We start from the raw sequence: 23570 nt of genomic DNA, 5'->3' as shown, positions 1-23570 counted from the left end.
TGGAGAGCTTCCGGCTCTGACAGAGCCAGAAGCTCTCCGGGGCTTACGACAAGTGAGACCCTACCCTAGGGTCTCGTCGTAAGCCCCGATGGTCGCGATGGTCTCTGACCATTGCGACCATCACCCTAGCGGTCATTAGAGCTGTGGGTGTAAACCCACAGCCTAATGACCGAAACAGAGGCGGGCGGTCAGGATGCAAGCGGCCGCCCAGTTTTTGAGCGACCGCTTGCATCCTCCGACCGCCTCTCACCTTCCACTTCTCCCCTCTTCACGGTTTGTTTTCCTGCTCAATTAGTAAGAACAGAGCTGATGGCTACTAATCTCAAGCTACATCCTCAAACAGAAGTGCAACCATGTCCATCACCACATAACTGAGCCTAAGGATGGCACAATTTCTTTCATCTAATAATTTTTTGCTGATTATCTCAATAGGAAACTTTTGGCCCAGTAGTGTCATGAAAACAATGCTGAGAGTCTAGGACACTGTGTTTCCAGAAAGTTAGCTATCTACTGGCATAGACAATTTACAGTGTTATATAATTATTCCATGCCGATTCAGTTGTACTTTTGTTTGTTACCTGACACTAAACCTGGTAGCAATGATGGTAAGGTGAATAGTACTTTACCTCCAGTTTCTCTTCCAGCTCCTTTAGGTAGGTACATAATTCATTCACAGAGATAAGAGCCTCCTTGTGTTTTATTAAAGTCTTCTCAACATATTTTATGCCATCCTCTGCTCCTACAAACACATAGATATAGGCATGATGAGATACATAATACAGAGAGAGGATATCACATGGACTTTAAAATATTGATGTTGGAAAATATATCTAGTAATTAAAAAAATATATAAACTTGGGACATTTTTGTAAATGCAGAACTACTGTACAAAGCATTTCAATTGGCAGGAACCATAGCATTAGAAAGATATATCCATTTACATGTAGAGCATTTTGACAAGATGTTTAAAAAAAATAGCATTTTATAAAAGAGCTATAAATGGGTTTATAAACTGGCTATTTTCATTAATGGGTAACATGTGATATCCTGACATGCATATAAAAAAGTAACAACAATATTACAGTATACAGGATTTTTCTTTCACGAATCTGGTGACTAGTGTATAACGATGAACCACATCTGGTGACTAGTGTATAACTATGAACCACATCTGGTGACTAGTGTATAACGATGAACCAAATCTGGTGACTAGTGTACAACAATGAATCAAATCGGGGAACTAGTGTATAACTATGAACCACATCTGATGACTACTGTATAATGATTAACAAAATCTGGTGACTAGTGTACAACGATGAATCAAATCTGGTGGCTAGTGAACAATGATGAACCAAATCTGGTAACTAGTGTATATTGATTAACCAAATTTGGTGACTAGCGTACAATGATTAATCAAATCTGGTGACTATTGTACAATGATGAATCAATCTGGTGACTAGTGTACAACGATGAATCTAATCTCTTGATTAGTGTACAACGATGAATCAAATCTGGTGACTAGTGTACAACTATGAACCAAATTTGTGACTAGTGTACAACAATGATTCAAATCTGGTGACTAGGGTATAACGATGAAACAAATCTGATGACTTGTGTACAACGATGAATCAAATATGGTGATTAGTGTACAACGATGAATCAAATCTGGTGACTAGTGTACACTGATGAATCAAATCTGGTGACTAGTGTACAACGATGAATCAAATCTGGTGACTAGTGTACAACTATGAACCAAATCTGGTGACTAATGTACAACGATGAATCAAATTTGGTGACTATTGTACAACAATTATCCAAATCTGGTAACTACTGTACATTGATGAACCAAATCTGGTGACTATTGTACAACAAATAAACAAATCTGGTGATTAGTGTACAACGATGAACCACATCTGGTCACTAGTGTAGTTTGATAATCAAATCTGGTGACTAGTGTATAACGATGAACCACATCTGGTGACTAGTGTACATTGATGAACCAAATCTGGTGATTTGTGTACAACGGTGAGCCACATCTGGTGATTAGTGTACAACGATGAATCACATCTGGTGATTAGTGTAAAATGATGAACCAGATCTGGTGATTAGTGTACAATGGTGAACCAAATCTGGCGATTAGTGTACAACGATGAACCACATCTGGTGACTAGTGTACAAAACAGGCCCTAGTCTGTTGAATAATATATTTGGCTGATCCAAAATGGTGGCTATCAAACAGAGCATTTCCCCAGTCCTGTTGTCCTTCATGCAAAGCAGATAGTAATCATTAGGATTGTGGTGGCCTCAGGGCAAGCACCTATTAAAGGACCCCCACACTATTGCAGATGGATCTCTTGCACGAGTGATAGGTCTGGTGCAGGCACTTGAGAATCATGGCGGCTATAAAACCAAGCGGATGGATAGGGTTGGGGCGGCCGCCTAGATACATCCAACTTGATATGTAGCATTTATTTCTACTGTATGCGCACAATGCCAATGTGATTACAGCTGACTCGCATGCAACTTTGAATCTACTCCCAAATTGCAAAGCTGACATCATTTGGGTCCTTGTTGTAAAAGGTTAAGTGCCAGTGGCAAGCATTAAGGGAACGGTAGAAGATCAGCAAGAGCCTTACCATAAATATGTTTGGCAATATTGACCATCTGCTGGATTCTTTCTTCCTGTTGTGGAACAGCGGGTTGAACGAACTTGTTGAATTGCTTCACAAGTACCTCCACTGCCTCCTTAGTTTTACAGTCTGCAGAATAACGCCCCACTCTGACCACTGTTGCACAGGCTTCTTCACACCAAAACTGGCTCTTTCGTTGTCAGAGGGAAAAGAAAGTGTTAATTTCTGGTCAACGATCTCTATTAATGGGGATGGGAACCCTGACCTCATCCAAATATCTAATGAGGTATGCTGGTGGCCTCAGCAGCTGTTGGAGGTACGGGGTATCATGTGACTAGCTCATGTGGTCAGCCAAGTATTCCCCACTCCCAACACGTACCCATTAAAACTCCTTGAATATTTCTATTAAGCAATTAGCAACTAATTTTGATAGACTATGATATGTATTTATCACATTTTCAATCATTATTAATGGTTATCTTTTTAAATAATTAGTATTTGATTTGTTTCAATTTTGGTTTGTATATCTGCATTTTGAGAATTTTGTGTCACGCTACACCACTTTTTCACTTCGCTGACGTGACAAGTGTCTTATTCCGGTGCTGTGCAGTTGTGCCACTCTGACACTACCTAAAATGTCTGCTTGAGCTTCAATTACCGGGCCATAACTAGGGGTGTGCGAGTGGTGCGCCATACAGAGCGCAAGGCCCTGTCGCTGCTCACAGCACCTGCATGTGGCTTGCAGGGGGTTTAGAAGGGCAACCTGCAGCCTGTGGAGCTGCCTAGAGCAGTGCAGTGCTCTACTTAATGGAGCCAATGGCCCCGCCCTCTAGGCGTGACGTCACAACGTCAAAGGTTTAGGGGCAGGGGTGGCACACGGCAGCATAGAGCTCTGTTAGTTCCTGTGTTCTATACATGAATATTTCAATCTTTCAACAACTTTTAGACATTACTACAATATATTACTGAATAATGCATCTTAATTCTATATATTAATATATATATATATATTTATATATAAAAATACATATGCACACATGTTTAAAACATATATATATATATATATATATATATATATAAAAATCCAGTGGTCCTGCACTCACGTCCAGTAACTCCAACAGCGGGGTGCAACCTCCCAAGACTTAACTTTAAGTCCCAATATATCCAGAGGAAGTCCTGTACGTAACAAGAACAGAGGGCACTCACCAATAGCCAACGAATTATTTTTATTCCATATCTCACATGGGTGAAAAACTTTAGTCGACGTTTCGATCCCGGAGGACCTTTGTCAAGAGTAACATCACTTGTACTTAATACCCAATAGTATCACCAACACACATATATCACCCGTGACATCATAACCACGGGTGATATACGTGTGTTGGTGATACTATTGGCTATTAAGTACAAGTGATGTTACTCTTGACAAAGGTCCTCCGGGATCGAAACGTCGACTAAAGTTATTCACCCATGTGAGATATGGAATAAAAAGAATTAGTTGGCTATTGGTGAGTGCCATCTGTTCTTGTTACGTATAGGACTTCCTCTGGATATATATATATATATATATATATATATATATATATATATATATATATAGTATAAAGAGATATGCAACTCTTTGAAACCAGCATTTACTCAAACAAATGAAGATACAGTATTATACATTTATTCTATAATAATTATGTGCCAATTACCTCCTCCATTATATGATGAAGGTCTTCAGCCATTTCAAGGTATACTTTATAATCGTTCACAACACCATTAAATTCATTAACATGTCTCTGCAGATCGCCGAGTGCCTCCTGAATAGTATCTGCATTGTCCATTTGCTGAGAAAGGGTGCGTCCTAATGTTTTTTTTCCTAAATTATCAATTTTCTTTTTCAAACCCTGAAAAAATGATGAAAGGAATCGTGATACTTGTGTGTCATTAATGTAACAGCAAATAATTCAAATCCTAATTATGCAAATTGCTCCTATTGGAAGGAACGCATCATTCCTCTACAATAAACACATTAGTCACATTCAGGAAAGCTAATAATCAAAGGTGTTTCATGTCACTCCCACTGGTACAGAAGCAGAAGCTGTAGCGCTGTGTTGGGGAACTACTAACCCCATCATTTTCTTCCCGCTCGCTATCTAACAAAGCATGTTGGGACTTCTTTCACAGGTTGCCTAAACCTGCACTATAAAGTTAAAAAAATGTTGTGTAAAATTCTGCTATGGATAACTTTTACTTGTAGTTTACAGCAGCTGGTAAGGGGATGTAGTCGGCATCCCATCGTGCGGAATATCGACGGTCTAAATACCGGCGCCGAAGTCCCGACAGGTCGGGATCCTGGCACCAGTATCCCGATCGCCGGCATCCAGAAGGTAACTATTGGGCTGTTAGGGGGAGGATAGGGTTAGGGTGCGGGGTTAGGCACTAGGGGGAGGGATAGAGTTAGGCACCGGGGAGGGAGGGTTAGGATTAGGGTGCGGAGAGGGGGAGATTAGATTTAAGCACTAGGGGGGAGATTAGGTTTAGGCACCAGGGAGGGGGTGTCAGGTTTATTGTGCGGGGAGGGGAGGGGGAGGTTAGGCTTAGGCACTAGGGGGGGAGGTTAGGGTTAGGCACCGGTGAGGGAGGGTTAGGGTAGGGGTTAGGAAAACACTTACCTTTCTTCCCTATAGGTGTCAGGATTCTGGCTGTCGGGATGCCGTGGTCGATATTCTGACCAGCGGCATCGCGGCAGCCGGGATTTCCTACCAGTAAGATATAGGTTTTCAGACCACTGTGCATGTGGGAACTATCATGGCGGTTCATCTATGTAGGATGGGCTGGCAAATGGGGTAAGAATCCCCTTAGCGCTGTCAGCCATTATTACTTGGGCGATCAGCTGACCAGCAACATTTAATTAATAAATTGCTAGGATAACTGATTTCCTATCGTAAATAGACCCGTAAATCTTTACTGTTTTTATTGTAACAAAAAAATGAATCTGTTAATTACTAGGAATGTAATCACCTTTCGTTGAAAATGTTAAACATATCCTATATCCTATATTTACAGTAACTCTAATGACAGAAATTAATTTGTATATATTACTATAGAAATATTTCTGTCTCTTTTCTCCCGTTTTAATTTCCTTTTGTAAGACACTTTGGGCGAGATGTATCACACATCGCATTTTGAATACGATATATCCCGCCACATACCGCATGTATAGCGGCAGGGGCGTCTTTAGAGAGGAGGGGGCCCGTGTGCATCCCCCGTCATGTGCCCCCTTCTCGCACCCCACTGGCCAGCAGCCAACTGACGCAGCTGGCCGGCCACCGCAGAATCAGTAGACTCTGGGCACTAGAGTGTGCCCAGAGTCTACTGTGCATGCGCAAAACGCCGGAAAAATGCCTGTGGCGGCCTTTTTCCGGCATTCTGAGCAGCGCTGAGAGACCCGACACGGGACCTCGGAGAGGTAAGTTTGAGATAATATGGGTGCACACCCTGCACCCATTATAGATACACCCCTGTATAATGGCGCTAATAACGTTGGTATGCATGTACAATTGTGATTAAAATTGCAAAGAACAATTCTTCCGAATAGAGTTGTCCTTTGCGAAGAAAGGACGTCCGGGTATATGACTGGGGTCCTTCTGTGCATATGAGGCCATCGGTCAGCGACAGCCACAGAGAGCCCTGGGCGGGATTCTTTCGGGGAAGCCTGCAGTGAGAAGCCCATAGGCAGGGCCGTAGCTAGGGTAGTGTGGCTGGTGCCATCGCACAGGGCACCACAGGTCAGGGGGCGCTGTTTGGCCCTGTCAAATTTCTATTTATTATCATTCTCACTTGCAGCTTCCTCTTATGTCATCCCCAGCATCTCCTGGCCTCCCCTATCTCTTCCCTGGCCCTCCCCCATGAGGCCATTCACCTTTTTTGGGTGCATTATGTCCCTTTGAAAAATTAGGGGGGCACCAATACTCTTTCTGGCACAGGGCACCAAAAAGTCTAGTTATGGCTCTGCCCATAGGCTTCTATAGGAACCGCCATTCTTGTAAATTGATGCGGAAATTACTTGTCATGCAATATTCACTGTAATACTTTTTGTTATATATTGTACGGTATCAAAGGCGTCACCTGGTATGGTGACACCCAGTGCGCGCCTTATAACCCCCCGCGCGGCAGAGCCACTCGCGTCCAAAAAGGAGGCGTAGCCTAACCAAAAGGTGGGATGGTCTCGCGGGAAACCACACATGCATCACTCGGGCGTGCCCAGCATCCCCGGAGACGCTTGGCGGCCCCCAGGCCCAGAGACTAGTTCCTGCGGCTCCGCTGTCGGTTCCTCCTCTGTAACAGGAGCCGAGTGTTGCAGGAAAATGTCACACAATGCAGCACCCGGCTCCAGTCACTGAGGAGGAGTCGACAGTTTGGTGTCACCCTCGAAGGGTGACACCCGGATGTGGCCCGCACCCCCCGCACCCCCATAGCAATGCCAGTGTGCATTGCCAATCTCTACCAGCAAAATAATCAGTTATCTCTCCTGAGGGGTTGATTGAACATTTAGCATTAAAATGACAAATTGCTTCATTAAACTGCACAAAGTTTACATCTCTCTGACAGTCGTTTTATCGCATGTACCTGAATTTTTTCTAAATACATTTCAACTTGCTGTATCTGGTTCTTGATTACTTTCAGATTCCGTCCTTTGTCAGCTTTCTTTGTGTAGTTGAATTTCAAGTTGTTAAATTTTTTCTTCAGATCTTTAAATGACTCTTTTAGCTGTAATGGGAGAGACAATTCTAATAAAGGAAGACAGCAAGAATTCTAAGTTATCTACACCTATCCCGTCTGCACTGCATCTTGGTTTCATCTTCACCCAATCCAATAAGATGTGATGTGTATGTTTAGCAAAAGTCAAGACAAAATCATCTCAATGCTGTGCCCTCATTAAATTCCAAGCTGTGCGCTGCTCATTTCCCCTCAATATTTATTATACAACTCATGAACGTAAGGGGGCATTGATGACTATGTCAAATACTTTGGTTTAATTGGATGGGTTACATTTAATATCCCGACAGCGTGGATTCCGATGATCACAATGCCGACGCCGGGATCCCGACACTTATCGGAATACCGGCGCCGGTATCCCAACCGCCGGAATCCCGAAGGTAAGTAGCGGGGCTGAGGGGAGGGGTAGGCACTAGGGGGAGGATTAGGGTAGGGCACTACGGGGGGAGGGTTAGGTGTAGTCCCCGGGGATGGAGGCTTAGGTTTAGGCACTAGGGGGGGGTTAGGTTTAGGCACTGGGGAGGGATGGTTAGATATACTTACCTTCAACCATCAGGATGCTAACCTAGTCCGGATGCCGGTGTCGGGATCCTGACCGCTGGGATCCCGAACCCCAGCATCCCGTACCCAACCCAATTGGATATATGAATGCGCATCCTTTATAAAAATTAATCTAGACATAAAGGAAAAGGTATTCCACTTAAAATGGCGTCCTCATATCAATTACTGTCTTTTCCAAGATGATATAACCATTGGTAAGTTTACATTCAGAATTGCATGGAAGTCGAACAAAATTCCACACCGAACTAAGGGGTCTATTTACTAAGCAGTGTTAGGAGACAGAGTGAAAAGTGATAAGGTACCAGCCAATCAGCTCCCATCTGTCATTTTTCAAACACAGCCTTTGAGATGACAGTTGGGAGCTGATTGGCTGGCACCTTATCACTTTTCACTCTGTCTCCTAACACTGCTTAGTAAATAGACCCCTTAATGTGTATTTGTCCCCAAATGCTTAATTGCACACAATTAAAAAAAGTTATAGCTAAAGCTCTGAAGTCTACACCCAGCTACAGCCATTCATCCTCCAGTGGAATTGCAACGGAGCTACATACGACACTGAATCGATCGTAGATGCGTGCGCTCCGCTACAGCGCTGTTTTTAACTTGGAATCAGCCCTTGGGTATATAGTACTAAATAATTTTTGTACACAGGCCGTGTGGTTCAGAGAAATGTCATTCCTAGCAAGTTACAGACCGAGCCCTCTATAGTGAGGGCTGCAGTAGTATGTACTAACCTGACTTAGGAATACTCGGCATAGAGGTGAAAAGGTTAATGGAGATTTATTTAACACAACATATCAGTGTAAAGGTTTTTATTGTCTTCACACATGCTACATGCTACAGAGCAGAAACGAGAGAAGAGAGAGGAAACGGGTGTTACAGACGATTTTTACAGCCTTTCATTATGGTGTCAGATGGGGGACAGCAGCTGCAAGTGACTACTGACACACGAGACATCTTTTCTGAGACTTGTAGATCTGGTTTCACATTCTCCCTGTGACCCAGAGCAAAGCTGCTGCTACAGATCGTCTCTCGGATGCACTTACAGTTTGTGTTTGCACAATAAGAAGTGACATATATGGTGGAATGTTTCAAGAGGATTAATCACACTTTTTGAATCCTGTAGTAAAAATTATCTGATTTTGGTTCTTGTGTACTTTACGGACTCATTGCAGAGAGAACCCAATGAATGTTTTAAATGGTACCGAAAGTTGTCCCCACCTAAAGAAGAAAGTTGTCCCCTCGCGGGCTCGCTGTACTCGCCATACTTCGGGCTCGGTGGCTCACTAAGCTTGCCACAAGGTTATATTCCCCCACTATGCCCACTTGGATGGCAGGGAATGATGCTGGACACTGGGAATGATGCTGGACACTGGCTGATGACGTCAGGGTCCTCTCCGTAAAGAGGATTTTGGGCCTGATTCAGAGCCGGACGCAATTAGCGCTCGCTCGTCCAGAAAATAGGGGTGGCTATTCAAATCAACCGTTCGCTCTTTGCGGTCTGTTCACGCCTCTAGGTCTGAATGAGCGAACAAAACTTGCGGTCGTTTTTTTAAAAAATACGCCCCCTGGCAGCTTGCATCCTACGTCATGTCCGCTATTTTTTAGATTAATCGAGTACATCGACAAGCGTATGAACTGCTCGCTATTCTTGGGGTTGGTTTTGCTACCACAATTTTGCGAGCAGTTCTGGCTATAAAATAACCCAGTGACGTGGTCAATGACGCTGCTGTTTTAATTATGCACACCCATAAAACGCCCGTTTTGACCTTTAAGCACGCCTGCGTACGGATCTCCACTCCCCGTTTTCAAGCACCTTCCCCCGTTACCACCCACATACGCCTACTCCTGTCACTCAAATTATCAGGCATTCGCTATTTTGCGAGCACATGAATTTCGACCGCACTGACTGGTTCGCGCATGCGTATAACGATCCGTACGCATGCACAGTTGGGCAAACATCGCTCGGAACGAACGAGCGGCCACTTACGAGCGGCTCTGAATCAGGCCCTTAGACATTACCATGATTGATAATAATAATGAGTGTAGGACACTTGGGGTTCTCTCTGCAATGAGTCCGTAAAGTACACAAGTACCTAGTTTTTTTTTAAATAATGAAGTGTACTACAGTTAGCAGCTCACACTGTTATTATAGACTCTGAGGAACTTTAGTCGTTGACTAGGAAGCATATTTAGAATAGGGGTGAGTGGGTTCGGATTTCTGAAATCCGAACCCCCCCGAGCCCCCCCGATCCGAGTCAGGCTCGACTTTTCCCGCCTGACTCGGATCTGAAATCGAGGCAAAACGTCATCATCCCGCCTTCCGAGTCTCGCGGGTTTTGGATCCTATATAAGGTACCCGCGTCGGCGCCATTTTCTCACTCGGCTGTGGACAGTGAAGAGGGAGGGTGGGAGTTAGGGCTGGCTGGGCTGTGTAGTGTAGTGTAGTGTAGTGTAGTGCAGAGTAGTGTTGTGCTGTGCTGCGCTGTGCTGCTGTTGTCCACTACTTCAAAGTCCATAGGGGCTGGCTGTGTTGTGCTGTGCTGCTGTTGTTAATAGGGGCTGTGTCCACTACTTCAAAGTCCATAGGGGCTGGCTGGACTGTGTTGTGCAGTCAGTTCTCCATAGGGGCTGTGTCCACTCCAAAGTCCTGTGCAGTGTCCCAGTCCTAAAGGGGTGCTGTAGTGTTGTCCAGGGGGTGCTCTGTCCATCAGGGGTGCTCCCCCCAAGTGCTAAAAAAATAATATTTTTAGTGGGTTTGTGAATTGTGTGCGCAGTAGCCGCACGTGCATCAACAAAGTAGTGCCAAGCGTTCGCCTGTGTCATAAGTAAAGGGCCGGCTGGCTTGACCGTTAAAGGGTGCTGTAACCCCCAAAGTACACTCCAAACCAAAAAAATATATATTTTCTGTGTTTGTGAATTGTGTGCGCAGTAGCCGCACGTGCATCAACAAAGTAGTGCCAAGCGTGCGCTTGTGTCATAAGTAAAGGGCCGGCTGGCTTGACCGTTAAAGGGTGCTGTAACCCCCAAAGTACACTCCAAACCAAAAAAAAAATTTTTTTCTGTGTTTGTGAATTGTGTGCGCAGTAGCCGCACGTGCATCAACAAAGTAGTGCCATGCGTGCGCCTGTGTCATAAGTAAAGGGCCGGCTGGCTTGACCGTTAAAGGGTGCTGTAACCCCCAAAGTACACTCCAAACCAAAAAAATATATATTTTCTGTGTTTGTGAATTGTGTGCGAAGTAGCCGCACGTGCATCAACAAAGTAGTGCCAAGCGTGCGCCTGTGTCATAAGTAAAGGGCCGGCTGGCTTGACCGCTAAAGGGTGCTGTAACCCCTAAAGTACACTCCAAACCAAAAAAATATATATTTTCTGTGTTTGTGAATTGTGTGCGAAGTAGCCGCACGTGCATCAACAAAGTAGTGCCAAGCGTGCGCCTGTGTCATAAGTAAAGGGCCGGCTGGCTTGACCGCTAAAGGGTGCTGTAACCCCTAAAGTACACTCCAAACCAAAAAAAAAATATTTTCTGTGTTTGTGAATTGTGTGCGCAGTAGCCGCACGTGCATCAACAAAGTAGTGCCAAGCGTGCGCCTGTGTCATAAGTAAAGGGCCGGCTGGCTTGACTGTTAAAGGGTGCTGTAACCCCCAAAGTACACTCCAAACCAAAAAAATATATATTTTCTGTGTTTGTGAATTGTGTGCGCAGTAGCCGCACGTGCATCAACAAAGTAGTGCCAAGCGTGCGCCTGTGTCATAAGTAAAGGGTCGGCTGGCTTGACCGTTAAAGGGTGCTGTAACCCCCAAAGTACACTCCAGTCCAAACCAAAAAAATAAATTATTTTCTGTGTTTGTGAATTGTGTGCACTGTGGCTGCACGTGCATCAACAAAGGAGCAGCGCCAAGCGTGCGCCTGTGTCCCATAAGTAAAGAGTCGGCTGGCTCATTTCTTAAAGGGTGGTGTAACCCACAAAGTGCACTACTCTCCAGCAAAAATAAAAAAATATTTTCTGTGTTTGTGTGCGCTTTAGCGCGCTGTGTCATAACAAGGGGTCGGGCTGCTGGAAGGGATCGAGAGGAGCCGAAGAGGAAGGTGCAAATAAGGTAAGTAAGTGGTGGTTTGGGGGGGGGGGAGAGAGAGAGAGAGAGAGAGAGAGAGAAAGAGGCTGAAACACATGCTGGGGATGATAGGGGCTGACACACATGCTGGCAGGGGGGGGGGAGAGGCTGACACACTGGGGCAGAGACACGCTGGTGATGGAGGGAAAATGAGGCAGAGACACGCTGGTGATGGAGTGAGAATGAGGCTGATGGGCTACCCTGTCCTCCCCTCTCTGCCCTGAGCCTCCCCAGCTAGTTCAGCCAGCCTTCCCTGTCCCTCTCTTAGTCTAGACAGCATTCCCTGCCATGCCTCACTCCCCAGTCCAGACAGACCCCCTGGCCCTGTGCGGTGCGTCTCCCCCCTAGTCCTGCCAGCCGTCATTGTCCTGCCCCCTCTCAGCCCTGAGCCTATAACCCCTCCCCCCCCCCCCCCGTCCAGTCAGACTTTCCTGGCTTTTTTTATGTGGGTCTAGCTTCTTCAACATATTTCATGTGGATACGGCTTATTTATTTATATATATATATATATCTCTATATATCTCTATATATATATCTATCTCTCCATCCCCTCCCGCCCCCCGGGGGGGGGGGCCCTGTCTACTTTGTCAGCACCGGGCCCCACAATTTCTGATGGCAGCCCTGTGTGCATGTGATAGGGAACATAGAGTGTAAGCTCCACTGGGGCAGGGACGGATGTGAATGGCCAAATATGCTCTATAAAGCGCTGCGGAATATGTGTGCGCTACAGTATATAAATAACTGGTATTAATAATAATATAGACTATTCTTAAAAAAATCCTGTCACCAGACAGGAGTGCTACTGATGTCCCTTTTAATAAACTGATTTAAAAAAAAGAGAAGAAAAGAGAGGTTTCCTTCTTCAGTGCACCTACCCCCAGGTATCATACAATAATTATCTGCTCTGTGTATTGATTAACCTAATTAAAACATAACGTTAATTCATTTAATCTATTAAAGTATATAATTTTTAATAGCAGCGAAATAACAATATTAAAAATCAACAGTAGTATGTATAGGGGGTAGGTGCATTGAAGAAGGAATCCCCTCTTCTCTTTTCTTCTTTTTTCTGTATTTGAAAAATGACAGGAGCTGATTGCTTGGTACTTTATTTCTCTTCAAGGCTTAGTACATCTCTCCCTATAACCAGTAGTTAATGGTTACGGGGTGGAGTAATTTAGCCGCGAGGTTCCGCGAAACTATATGTATAAACTCCAGTAAATAAAATCGGTATATAAACAAATATTTCTGAGATCATGGCTTCAGTGGTTATTAGGAACAGTGGCTGCGCAATAGAATATGTTACTTTACTTATATTAGAAGGAATGAAGCAATCCCTACTGTTAATTAATATTGATTTTAAACATCACCCAGATTTTCTTTTACCTGTATAAAAGCATTTGGCCTCGAGTGTTAAGTTATTATCACACTTGGTGACTTGTACTGTAATCTCCAAATAATGCACAGCACAGCACAGTAGAGACTGCAGTGTTCTATACATAACATATAACATTAAAGATTTTGGGTCTGAGTATGGCCTCCAATGTGAACGATGAAGCATATGCGTGTGCAAACAGCGACACACACAGAAGACGGACAATCTCTGTGCATCTTGTTAGCCATCTCCCAGGAATGCCCAGGACATTTCTAATATTATTCTGATGCCCCGTGTCTCGACTGCAACTGCGTTGTACAAGTTTTAGATTTTCCTGTGCAGTACCTTAGAACTGCTCAACTCCAAGAACAGAGGCATTGGGGGTCATTCAGACCCGGTCGTTAGTGCCGATGCGCTCGGACCGGGTCGATGGCCCCCCACAGAGCATGCGCACGACGGCGCCGGCGCCGTCGTGCACATGCGTGAGACCTGCTACGACCGACAGCGCCGGTCGTAGCGGGTCTCGATCCAAAGGGGGGCGAGCTGTCGATGTTGATTGACAGCTCGCCCCGTTTGGAAGGCGGGCCGGGGGGTGGTAGCCCAAACGGAGGCGTTGCCATGGGAACGCCTACCGTTTGGGGGAGGCCCCACTGACATCACTAGTGATGTCAGTGGAGAGCTTCCGGCTCAGACAGAGCCAGAAGCTCTCCGGGGCTTACGACAAGGGAGACCCTACCCTAGGGTCTCGTCGTAAGCCCCGATGGTCGCGATGGTCTGTGACCATCACGACCATCACCGGAGCGGTCGTTAGAGCTGTGGGTGTTAACCTACAGCCTAACGACCAAAACAGAGGCGGGCGGTCAGGATGCAAGCGGCCGCCCAGTTTCTGAGCAACCGCTTGCATCCTCCGACCGCCTCTGAATGAGGCCCATTGTGTGCGAGTCACAGCATCAGGCCCATTGTGTTACTCGTAATTTAAGGATTAGTTATATAATATAAAAAATAAATATAGCAAAAAGAATCTAGAACAATTCTAGCTCAAAACTAATACTGAAGAATTTGGGGAGAATTCAATGAAATGCGATGTAGAATAGGGCCGGGAATTAGCGCCTGGAGCTATGCAATTGGCTGCGCTGTAAATCCGCGGCTGGAGGATTTCTTCTCACGCCTTCCTGAGATGGGAGCGGAGAACTGACTAAACTAGTGCCGTGATGCTGATTACGGGCTTACCGCGTGTGCTAATAGTATCGCGCCCTCAGCACTTAAGTCAGCGTATGCCATTTACCGCGACTAAACCCAACATTAAACGTTGTGTCAGGCGCGATGCAGACCATTGAATAACTCCGGGCACTCATTTCTGGTCCTATTCAACTTCGTATTTAATTGAATTCCCCCCTTTCATTGAACTGAGAATAGAACTAAAATGTATTTCTTTATTAACATCTACTTATATCCAGTAGGCCCGGATTCAGAGACGGATGGATTTACACAGCCGCACATAAGCGGCAGTACAAATCCGTCCATCTCAGATGCAAATACAGAAGGAGGTGTCAGACGAGCGAGATCGCACATGCGCAGAATGGGTAAAGTAGTTTAATTTTAAATATTGTACTTTGGACTACTTACTATATAAGCCTGACAGGAAAAAATCTTTTGCTTATGTTTTCAGAAATTTTTTTTTATTTTTTTATTCAAGATTTGTCCCTACAAATTGTGTGTGGAAACATCCTAATTGTGTCAGTACTGACCAATGCACAGTACGATTTCCCTAATTCTTTATATTGCATGCACGGAGGCTGGACCACGTGCTATGTGCCCAGGTGCATCTGTTCTCCGACAAATGTCTCTAGAATTTATTTTAAAACATTGGCAGCTATGAAATAATCAGCGTAAAACGCTTCTCGGGATATTTATAGAACAGTGAAAAGCAATTTTGGGAAAATAAAGTCTGGTGAAGCAAACTGGAGAAAAAAACAGTAATTACAGTTGGCATAAAAGCAGAATCCAGCATAGAATCTACTTAAAATTGATTTACAGCTCCTTGTGTTAATGTACAAATACTAATTTTACCCTTAACCAACTGGACTGAATGCTGGATACTGGCAGAGATACACAATGTACTCAGGCCAGGGTCCCCAGTTTTATCACTTTGAATTGCTGAGGACTCATTTTAGTGCTTTTTCTGTCACGTGGCAACTGGCGTATCTGGCCGTCCTCTGTGGTAATTATGCCAGCTTCCAGGCTTACATTAGGATCCTTTGCAACTGCATCTAACTGCAGTGTCCGAGCTTTGCTACACAATAAGGTCCCGACTCAGCTTGCATGCTTGTAAATAGCAGTGGTTTCAATGCCCTTCTGTTTAGCAAGTGCCTCGTTAATAGATTTACTTCTGCTGTACCACCACATAGAAATCGTGCCATTAGACATAGCTGATGGATGGATTCAAATCTAAAAATAATTTATGAAATTAGAACCCACTGCTGTGAGAGAGGCTGACATTTGTCCTGCAGCCTCCAAGCTCAAAGCTGCAGATGGTTTCTGTTAATGGGATGCAGAACAGAACACTGAGCAAAATGACAGTCCTAGAAGCCAATAATTTGGCTGAACTACAAATCGGAACACTGCTCTGCTTTGTCTTTAGTTGTTAAAGAAGAAAAGCCCATTAGAAAAGGTGTGTTTTCTTAACATAAATTACTGTGACAGATGACAATTGCATTTTTTCCTTCTTTTATTTTTTCAGACTGCTAATATTGATTGGTCATTCTGCAGGTTTTCCATTGCGTCATGTGATGACTGGGACAAGCCCAGTCACATGATGTAGTGAGCATTGAGGCATTGGAATGCCCCTCTGAGCTCTGTTTCATTGTAACTTCCTCAATTTGCAATCACATGCCCCCAGGCACGCTGACAGCCGCGCCGGGCCCTGGTGGACTGGGTGTGGCCTAATTGCATGACCACGGCCCCTTAAGAAAAAAAAAACATTTTTGCAGCACAGCAAAGCGGCACTTTGCGCTGGGTAGGGGGGCGCTGTGAGCCCCTCAGCCCGGTGTATAGCCAGTGGGAGGCGCGATCATTGTGATCACTCCCCCGACAGGCATAGGAGACTGCTGCAGCTGCTGTTTAGCAGTCGCGAGCAATCTCTCAGTGGAGCCCTAGGCTGCTGTGATGTAAGAGGGAAGGGGAGGGTGGCGCCAGACCTGGGCCCCCGCCAGGCCCCTCCAGCAAGCCTGGGTCTGGGTAATTAGTACCCGCTCCCCCCCATCTCGGCGCCCCTGCATGCCACATTGAGAGTTGTGTCTGGCAGCTAAACTTGTTTTCCCTCCAGAGATATTAGAAAAGGGGATAATTTAAAAAATAATCCATGTTTAAAATGGTATTTAAATTGTTATTAAAAGATAAAGGACGATGTGGCATTGCCCCTTTAATTTGTGCATGCAATTAATTTTCCATGTGAAAGAAAAATATGATTATGATTATTTTGTTCTGTATGAAAAACGGCTCATCAAATTTCAAAGAGAACAATTAAAGATAATTAAATATTACATTATTTTTGTTACTCATATCAGAGATTTTTGGCTCAACACACGCCTACCATTATATTTTGCATTAGCAAACAGTTGAAAACAGTTTCCTTAACAATATAATTAGATGCATTATAAATAAAATCTTGTGTTTTGGCATATGGGTCTATTTAAAACATTACCAGTTAATTTGCAGATTCAATATATGTTTAAAGACACCTATTAAAATAAATGTAATTTTTTTAAGGCAACAAATACGAAAAAGTTAGCAATCATAAGATATTAAACTTACATTGCTTCCCCATTCAGTGGTAAGGATGAGTGGGACTTATCTTGCACATATATCTCTAATGTGCTAAGAACAAGTTCCACACGTCCTTAGCAAACAATACTTAACTGCCTTCAGTTAAGTATTAGCAAGCTAGCAATCATAAGATATTAAAAGTTAGCAATCATAAGATATTAAACTTACATTATAAGTTAGCAATCATAAGATATTAAAACTTACATTGCTTCCCAATTCAGTGGTAAGGATGAGTGGGACTTATCTTGCACATATATCTCTAATGTGCTAAGAACAAGTTCCACACGTCCTTAGCAAACAATACTTAACTGCCCTCATTAGTTTTTCATGCATGTGCTGGGGTAAGAGGTGGGGCATAATGACATCATCAAACCAATTCAAGATCATGGAGTGTGCTGGAACTCAGAAACATAAATATTTAAAGAACCAGAAGATAGGGGAAGGTACGAAAAGTGCCCAGTCTCCTCCATCCTGATACATTGAGTCTCAGGGGCATCAACATTTTAAAGGAGGTAGATATTTTCCATGGATCACCTGTGATCAGCAGCCAATAACACAATGCACAATATATAACATTAATCAGCCCAGGGAATAGGGAGACGCAATTTCCTCCATCCTGGTTTCAAGAAACAAGGAGAAGCCCTTATTGGAAAGTGGATATTCTCCTCTTTCAAATTATGTGGCCCCTTGATAGCTGTAGTTTGATTGTTGCATATTGGTATTCCTGGTATCTCCTATACTAAGGCCTGTATTCAATTTGAGGCAAAAAGTCCAGACTTTTTTGCCTGCTGGACTTTCCGCCTCTTTCGCCTGTTTTCCAGGCGGAAAAGTATCGCACGCGTGACCGATAATCCCCGTATTCAATTTCAAAGGACGGTACCTGGCGAAAGTTGGAATTGCAAAAAAACGTAATCATGTAATCATGCTTGGACCCCCCTAAAGATGTCCAGATATGGGGATCACTATGGGTACCCCCATTTTTGCATACAGAAGGGAAGTCGGGTTTTTAAATAGCCGCGGCAGGTGCATAAATGCGGCTTTGAAGAAGGTGATGTAGAAGAGCATTTAGCAATTTTTTGGGGGAAAAATAGCTATGCTCATCAAATTTGGGGTACATGGAAATGGGTGCAAGCATATTTTTAAGTCCCTAAAATAATTTTTTTAAATTCTACAAAAATGCACCTGCCGCTATCACCGGCATTGAAGAAAGCACCTGCCGCATACTTGGGAACCACTCTGGATTAGATTTAGCTATTTTAGAAGTGTGTTCCCTTTTTTTTTTTTTTTTTTTAACCCCAAAATGTAAAATATATTTTTTTGGGTGTCCCGATTTTTTATGTTTTTACTTTTTTTGACATATATTATTTTTAGAGGTCATTCCCAGGGGTGCAGACTATTTTTTTTTAAGCCTGTACCCCTAAACCCCAATTCTGCACTTTTTTCGCCAGCTAAAGGCTGAAGAAAACTTATCCCCGTTTTTTTACAAAGACTTTTCGCACCGGCGAAAAGTTTTTGTAATTCAATACGGGGATAATTACAATAGGCGAAAATGATGTCATCGGCGATAAATTATCACCGATAACGGGTTTTCGCCTCTAATTTAATATGGCCCTTTGTCTACCCAAAAAATAGTGTGCCATTATTATTATGCAGCCATTCTAAAAAGGTACGGAAATTCATATTGTGTAAATGTTTTCCAAACATTTATTTGGTAAATGTAGGAAGCATTTGTTAATCTCCAATATTGCGCCACCATCTGGAAGCTACTGTGCATTACAGTCTTGGGTGTTGCTGTATGCTCTCTGGTAGTACAGTACACCTTAGGTGCTGCCCATATTATTCCTACACATTTTCATGCTAAACAGTGCAAACTAGCAAAACAAAATGCGTTATCACTTTGTAAGTGCAGATTCAATTATAAAAACCTTTGCTTAGAATACTATTTTCTGCAGTTTTGGACAGTTGTTTAGTTCTCTTGTAATTTAAATTAAAAACACCTTTTTGTTCATTTTGATAGATTTTCTTTGTCATGTCAGAAGAAAGCTAATGGACTTTTCAGACCGCTCAACGGGGTCAATTCCAATTAGGTGCAAAGGCGGCATTGCCATTGGAACAGCATAGAAACGCCGGCAATGGCACATCAATTCACCCACCCTCCCTCGAGGCCCGATCTCACCCTGGACTTTAATATTTTTGGTAAAGTAAGTTTGGCATACAGCCTCATTTACTCGCGGGTGCTTGGATCTCGCACCTAATTAGATTGAATCAAAAAGTCTTTTGAAAAAAAACAAGCTGTAATTTGTGTGAGCACTGCAGAAACATACTATTAGGTAGATTGATGGTGGAATGTGACCTGCCCAAAAAGTGACAAAATAGGCTCAGCACAGGGGTGAGAAAATGCTCAGCAATGAATGGGTTTGTTTGGTTTAGGACAATCCTTGCCGCATCGGAGTAAGGTACCCTGGCTTCAAGAAAAGGAGCTTCTGAGCAGGTGGAAGAGCGCTATTTACGAAACATTGAGGTACGTTATATTAAGGGGGTACAATGAAAAGTGGACAACCCTTTTACCCGAAGGCTGTGTTCACATCAATGTAAGAACATGCATTTTCCATGCAAAGCATGAACCATCCAAACAAAATGAAGGTTCTCTGGGGTCTATGTAGACGGAGATTTTTCAAATACAGTAGTCTATGTACTAAGCCTTAGAGAGAGATAAAGTGGACGGGGATAAAGTACCAACCAATCAGCTCCTTACTGTCACTTTACAGGTTGTGTTTGAAAAATGACAGTTAGGAGCTGATTGGTTGGTACTTTATCTCCGTCTACTTTATCTCTCTCCAAGGCTTAGTACATAGACCTCTCTATTCAGGGGGTAACTAGGTATTTCAAGGCCCCATAGCCAAAGTTTATAAGGACCCCTATGTACCACCCACTTGTAAAAAATGTATATAACACATGTAACTTTGACAGATACCTGGGCCCCCCTCAGCTCTGGGCCCCATAGCAGCTGCACCCCTTGCACCTATGGTAGTTACGCCTGTGCCCCTATTCCTATTAATGTGATTTCTATGCTTTCAGATGTTTACAATGCATTGAGATTAGGGGGTATTGTTTTGGACATAAATGTAAAGTTTGTAGACCACTTCATTTATGGTTCCAGGTTTATTATATTTAGCTGGATTATTCTTGTTCATATTACCTACAGTATTTGCCCACAACCAGAAAACGTATATATGATGCTTTAAACATTTAAGCAGTCACTAACTAAGTTTCTTTAAACTATGGTTTTCAAGAGCAAACTGAGACACGAGTGGGTATGTGCTGTAAACGTGGGCGGACGTGTGAAGTAACTTAGAAGATACAGGGGTCTAGTTACTAAGCAGTGTTAGGAGACAGAGTAAAAAGTGATAAGGTGCCAGCCAATCAGCTCCTAACTGTCATTTTTCAAACACAGCCTGTGAGATGGCATTTAGGAGCTGATTGGCTGGCACCTTATCACTTTTCACTATGTCTCATAACACTGCTTAGTAATTAGACCCCACAGTATGTGTGGTGACTCTTATCCAGGTCATAGAAAGTCAGAGGATTAGTAAGAATAGTAACATGTCCCTCTCTCTTGTCTAAATACATGTGTGTGGTTTCTACAGTACATTTCATTATTTAGTACTCGTAACTTCCTGCAATTAGGCCCAAAGTAACAACTACTAGGTGCATATATACTAAAGTGCGGATTTTTATAAATAGAAATGTTGCCCATAGCAAGCAATCAGATTCTAGCTAATATCGTCTACAAGGTGCTAGATAAATGTTAAGTAGAATCTGATTGGTTGCTATCGGCAACATCTCCGCTTCTAAAAACCCACACTTTAGTAAATTTACTCCCTAGAGCGATGCACCGTGTAGTGCGACTGCCGATCCGTCAGCAGACGGATCGTGCTGTCACCACCAGCAATTGTGCAGTCCCCGTTGACCGCACGATATGCAGGCTCCCCCCTCCTCCATCTGAATGGGATCGTACATCGCATCCCAGATCAGATGAATATGCGGGAAGATCCGGAGATGCGATTTACGATCCCGTGGGAGCACGCAGCACGATATCAGGTATGATATCGTGCCCATACACGGCACGATATAGCACCTATATTGCGCCGATCCGTCGAATCGGCGCGTATATCATGCCGTGTATGGGCACCTTAAGAGTGAGCTCATAGCAAAGGTTTTTTTTTTATTGCACTTTAAACCAACAATGCAGCAAGACCAATAGGAAAATTTGCAGAGAGAAAACAGATGGTGTGTTTGGATGTCACTCACTAATAAAGGTAATTACTGTATATGGCATACATGACAGTGTACAAGCAGATCAGCCAATCCTTTATTTAGTGTAATTCATCTGAAGGAATAGAGTAAGCCTAAGCACCCCGATTACAAATTGGAATGCAAGTTACTATGTGGAAGTAATCACAGGACAATCCTCTATAGGCCGTGAATGCACACACACACGCACACCATTAAAACATTGTAGTACATCTGAGATTATATCACGGATATAATGTATTTATTCATGTTCATTCTCACTCCTTGGGCTAAGAGTTGCACCCCCTTATTAATAGTTTCTATTTGCTGAAAGATATTTTGATGCAGTTTTAGCTTAAGGCCAACATTTGTTGTTGTAGTTACATGGGAGTAAGAAACTCCATGTTCGGGTTCTGACTGTTATGCTTAGGCAGAGTTCCACTTTGAGGTTTTGTCCCGAGACAGAGAGATGTCTCTTAGGTAACTCTGCGGCAGCTGGAAGTCCAGGAATGATGATGTTCGTCCATGCAAGATGACGTTTTGCCTCTTTCTGAGTTCCGTTTTTTTGGAGGGAAAAATCCGAACTCAACGTGCAAACTCGAACCTATCCGAGCCTGCACATCCCTAGTCTAAACACATAGACAATGCTCCTCCAATACTGGAAATAAACAAACAATATCTGACTTAATAAAAATACATTTGAACTGGTCTTTCTAAATTTTTGAAAACGTTTCATGGAAAAACAAAAAAAGATGCAAGTAGTCCCTGGAATTAACATCTGTTTAAATTGAATTTTATTTTTCATTATTTTATATAAATACATAAATTTGGTTTCTGGAAATGTATTTCCTTTTTCCACTTTGTAACATTATTGCTAGCTAGAGTTGCATTTCCATTGGGAGATCAATTTGAAAATGTTATTTATTCTGTGTTTTGGCCAATAAGTAAAATAACTTACCTCGTTGACATCCTCTATTGATGTACTGTTTACATTACAGGATACATTCTCCTGCCGCATCTCCACATTGGAATGCCAGACAACACTCTCATGTTCCAGGTCCTGCAGCTGCAGCTGAAGATCATTTAGGGGTACAATCATGTGTTTCTATAAAGAAAGTATAGCACAAATTAGAGACATAAAGATTTGCCGATGCATTTCCCGCTGTTGACGTAAATATGTATTTACAGTATAAGGCTTTGTTACTCTCCGTGGTTCAAAAATGTCTGTAAATCTCTCTACGTTCTATCCAAATATTACCAGCAAAGGAAGGTCTTGCTCCTCTGTTATTCATATTATTATCTCTTATTTATCAGACGCCACAAAGTGTCTGTAGCACCGTACAAAGAAAAAGGATAAACAAACAATACAATATAAAACATAAAAAGGCATCAAACAGACATTAGGGACAAAAACCAAACAGTGCCATAATCACACAACACAAAGAGGAACAGTTATAACAGGAGCAACCAGTGATCCTGTGCCTGGGAAGGGGAGACAGAAGGGATCACCGGTACTGACTGTAACTCTGTAAGAGCTCTATTTATTAAAATCCGCAATTTAATTACAGATTTGAAATGAACTTAATGATTACATTGGCAATGTGATAATTCAAATTATCACAGGAATGTAACAAAACTCGGACACCGGGACAGAGCTTGTGAGTAAGCTCTGTCCCGGCGACTCCCGCTCCCTGCTGTTCAGCTGCACTTATTCGCATTTGTGCCGGCAGCTGAAGGGAACACTGAGCCGACGGAGAGAGACACCTGAGAGACCGGACCCGGACGCTGGATGGAGGAGAGATCCGACGCTGCCGGTGGTGTGTAGATGATATGTATTTTTTTTATTTTATATTAAACATTGGGCAGTCAGTGATGCAGCACAGACACAGGAGTCTTCTGGCTGCTTACGAAAACCCGGCCGGACGGAGGGGGAGAGTGGGGGAGGGGAGGAGCCTAAAGGATCTGTCCCTCCTCTCTGCCTGCACATGTTGGCTATTCGTAAC

General features: G+C 43.3%; 1 protein-coding gene across 1 annotated transcript in view; it reads right to left on the bottom strand.

Annotated features, from left to right (window-relative positions):
- The window catches only part of CCDC141 (coiled-coil domain containing 141), a 284239-nt gene that overhangs the window by 18116 nt on the left and 242553 nt on the right, over positions 1-23570 (bottom strand). Inside the window, exons 17-21 of the mRNA XM_088461203.1 lie at positions 22526-22672; positions 7248-7388; positions 4328-4522; positions 2637-2820; positions 627-739 (exon numbers count right to left, since the gene is read on the bottom strand). Of these exons, the coding sequence (XP_088317329.1) occupies positions 627-739; positions 2637-2820; positions 4328-4522; positions 7248-7388; positions 22526-22672 (780 nt within the window). The remainder of the gene's footprint in view (positions 1-626; positions 740-2636; positions 2821-4327; positions 4523-7247; positions 7389-22525; positions 22673-23570) is intronic.

Source organism: Taudactylus pleione, unplaced genomic scaffold (genome assembly GCF_031769625.1).
Source record: "Taudactylus pleione unplaced genomic scaffold, aTauple2 ptg001027l, whole genome shotgun sequence".
Lineage (NCBI taxonomy): Eukaryota > Metazoa > Chordata > Amphibia > Anura > Myobatrachidae > Taudactylus > Taudactylus pleione.
The sequence above is the reverse complement of the archived record's forward strand: the minus strand, read 5'-3'. Positions and strand labels throughout refer to the sequence as shown.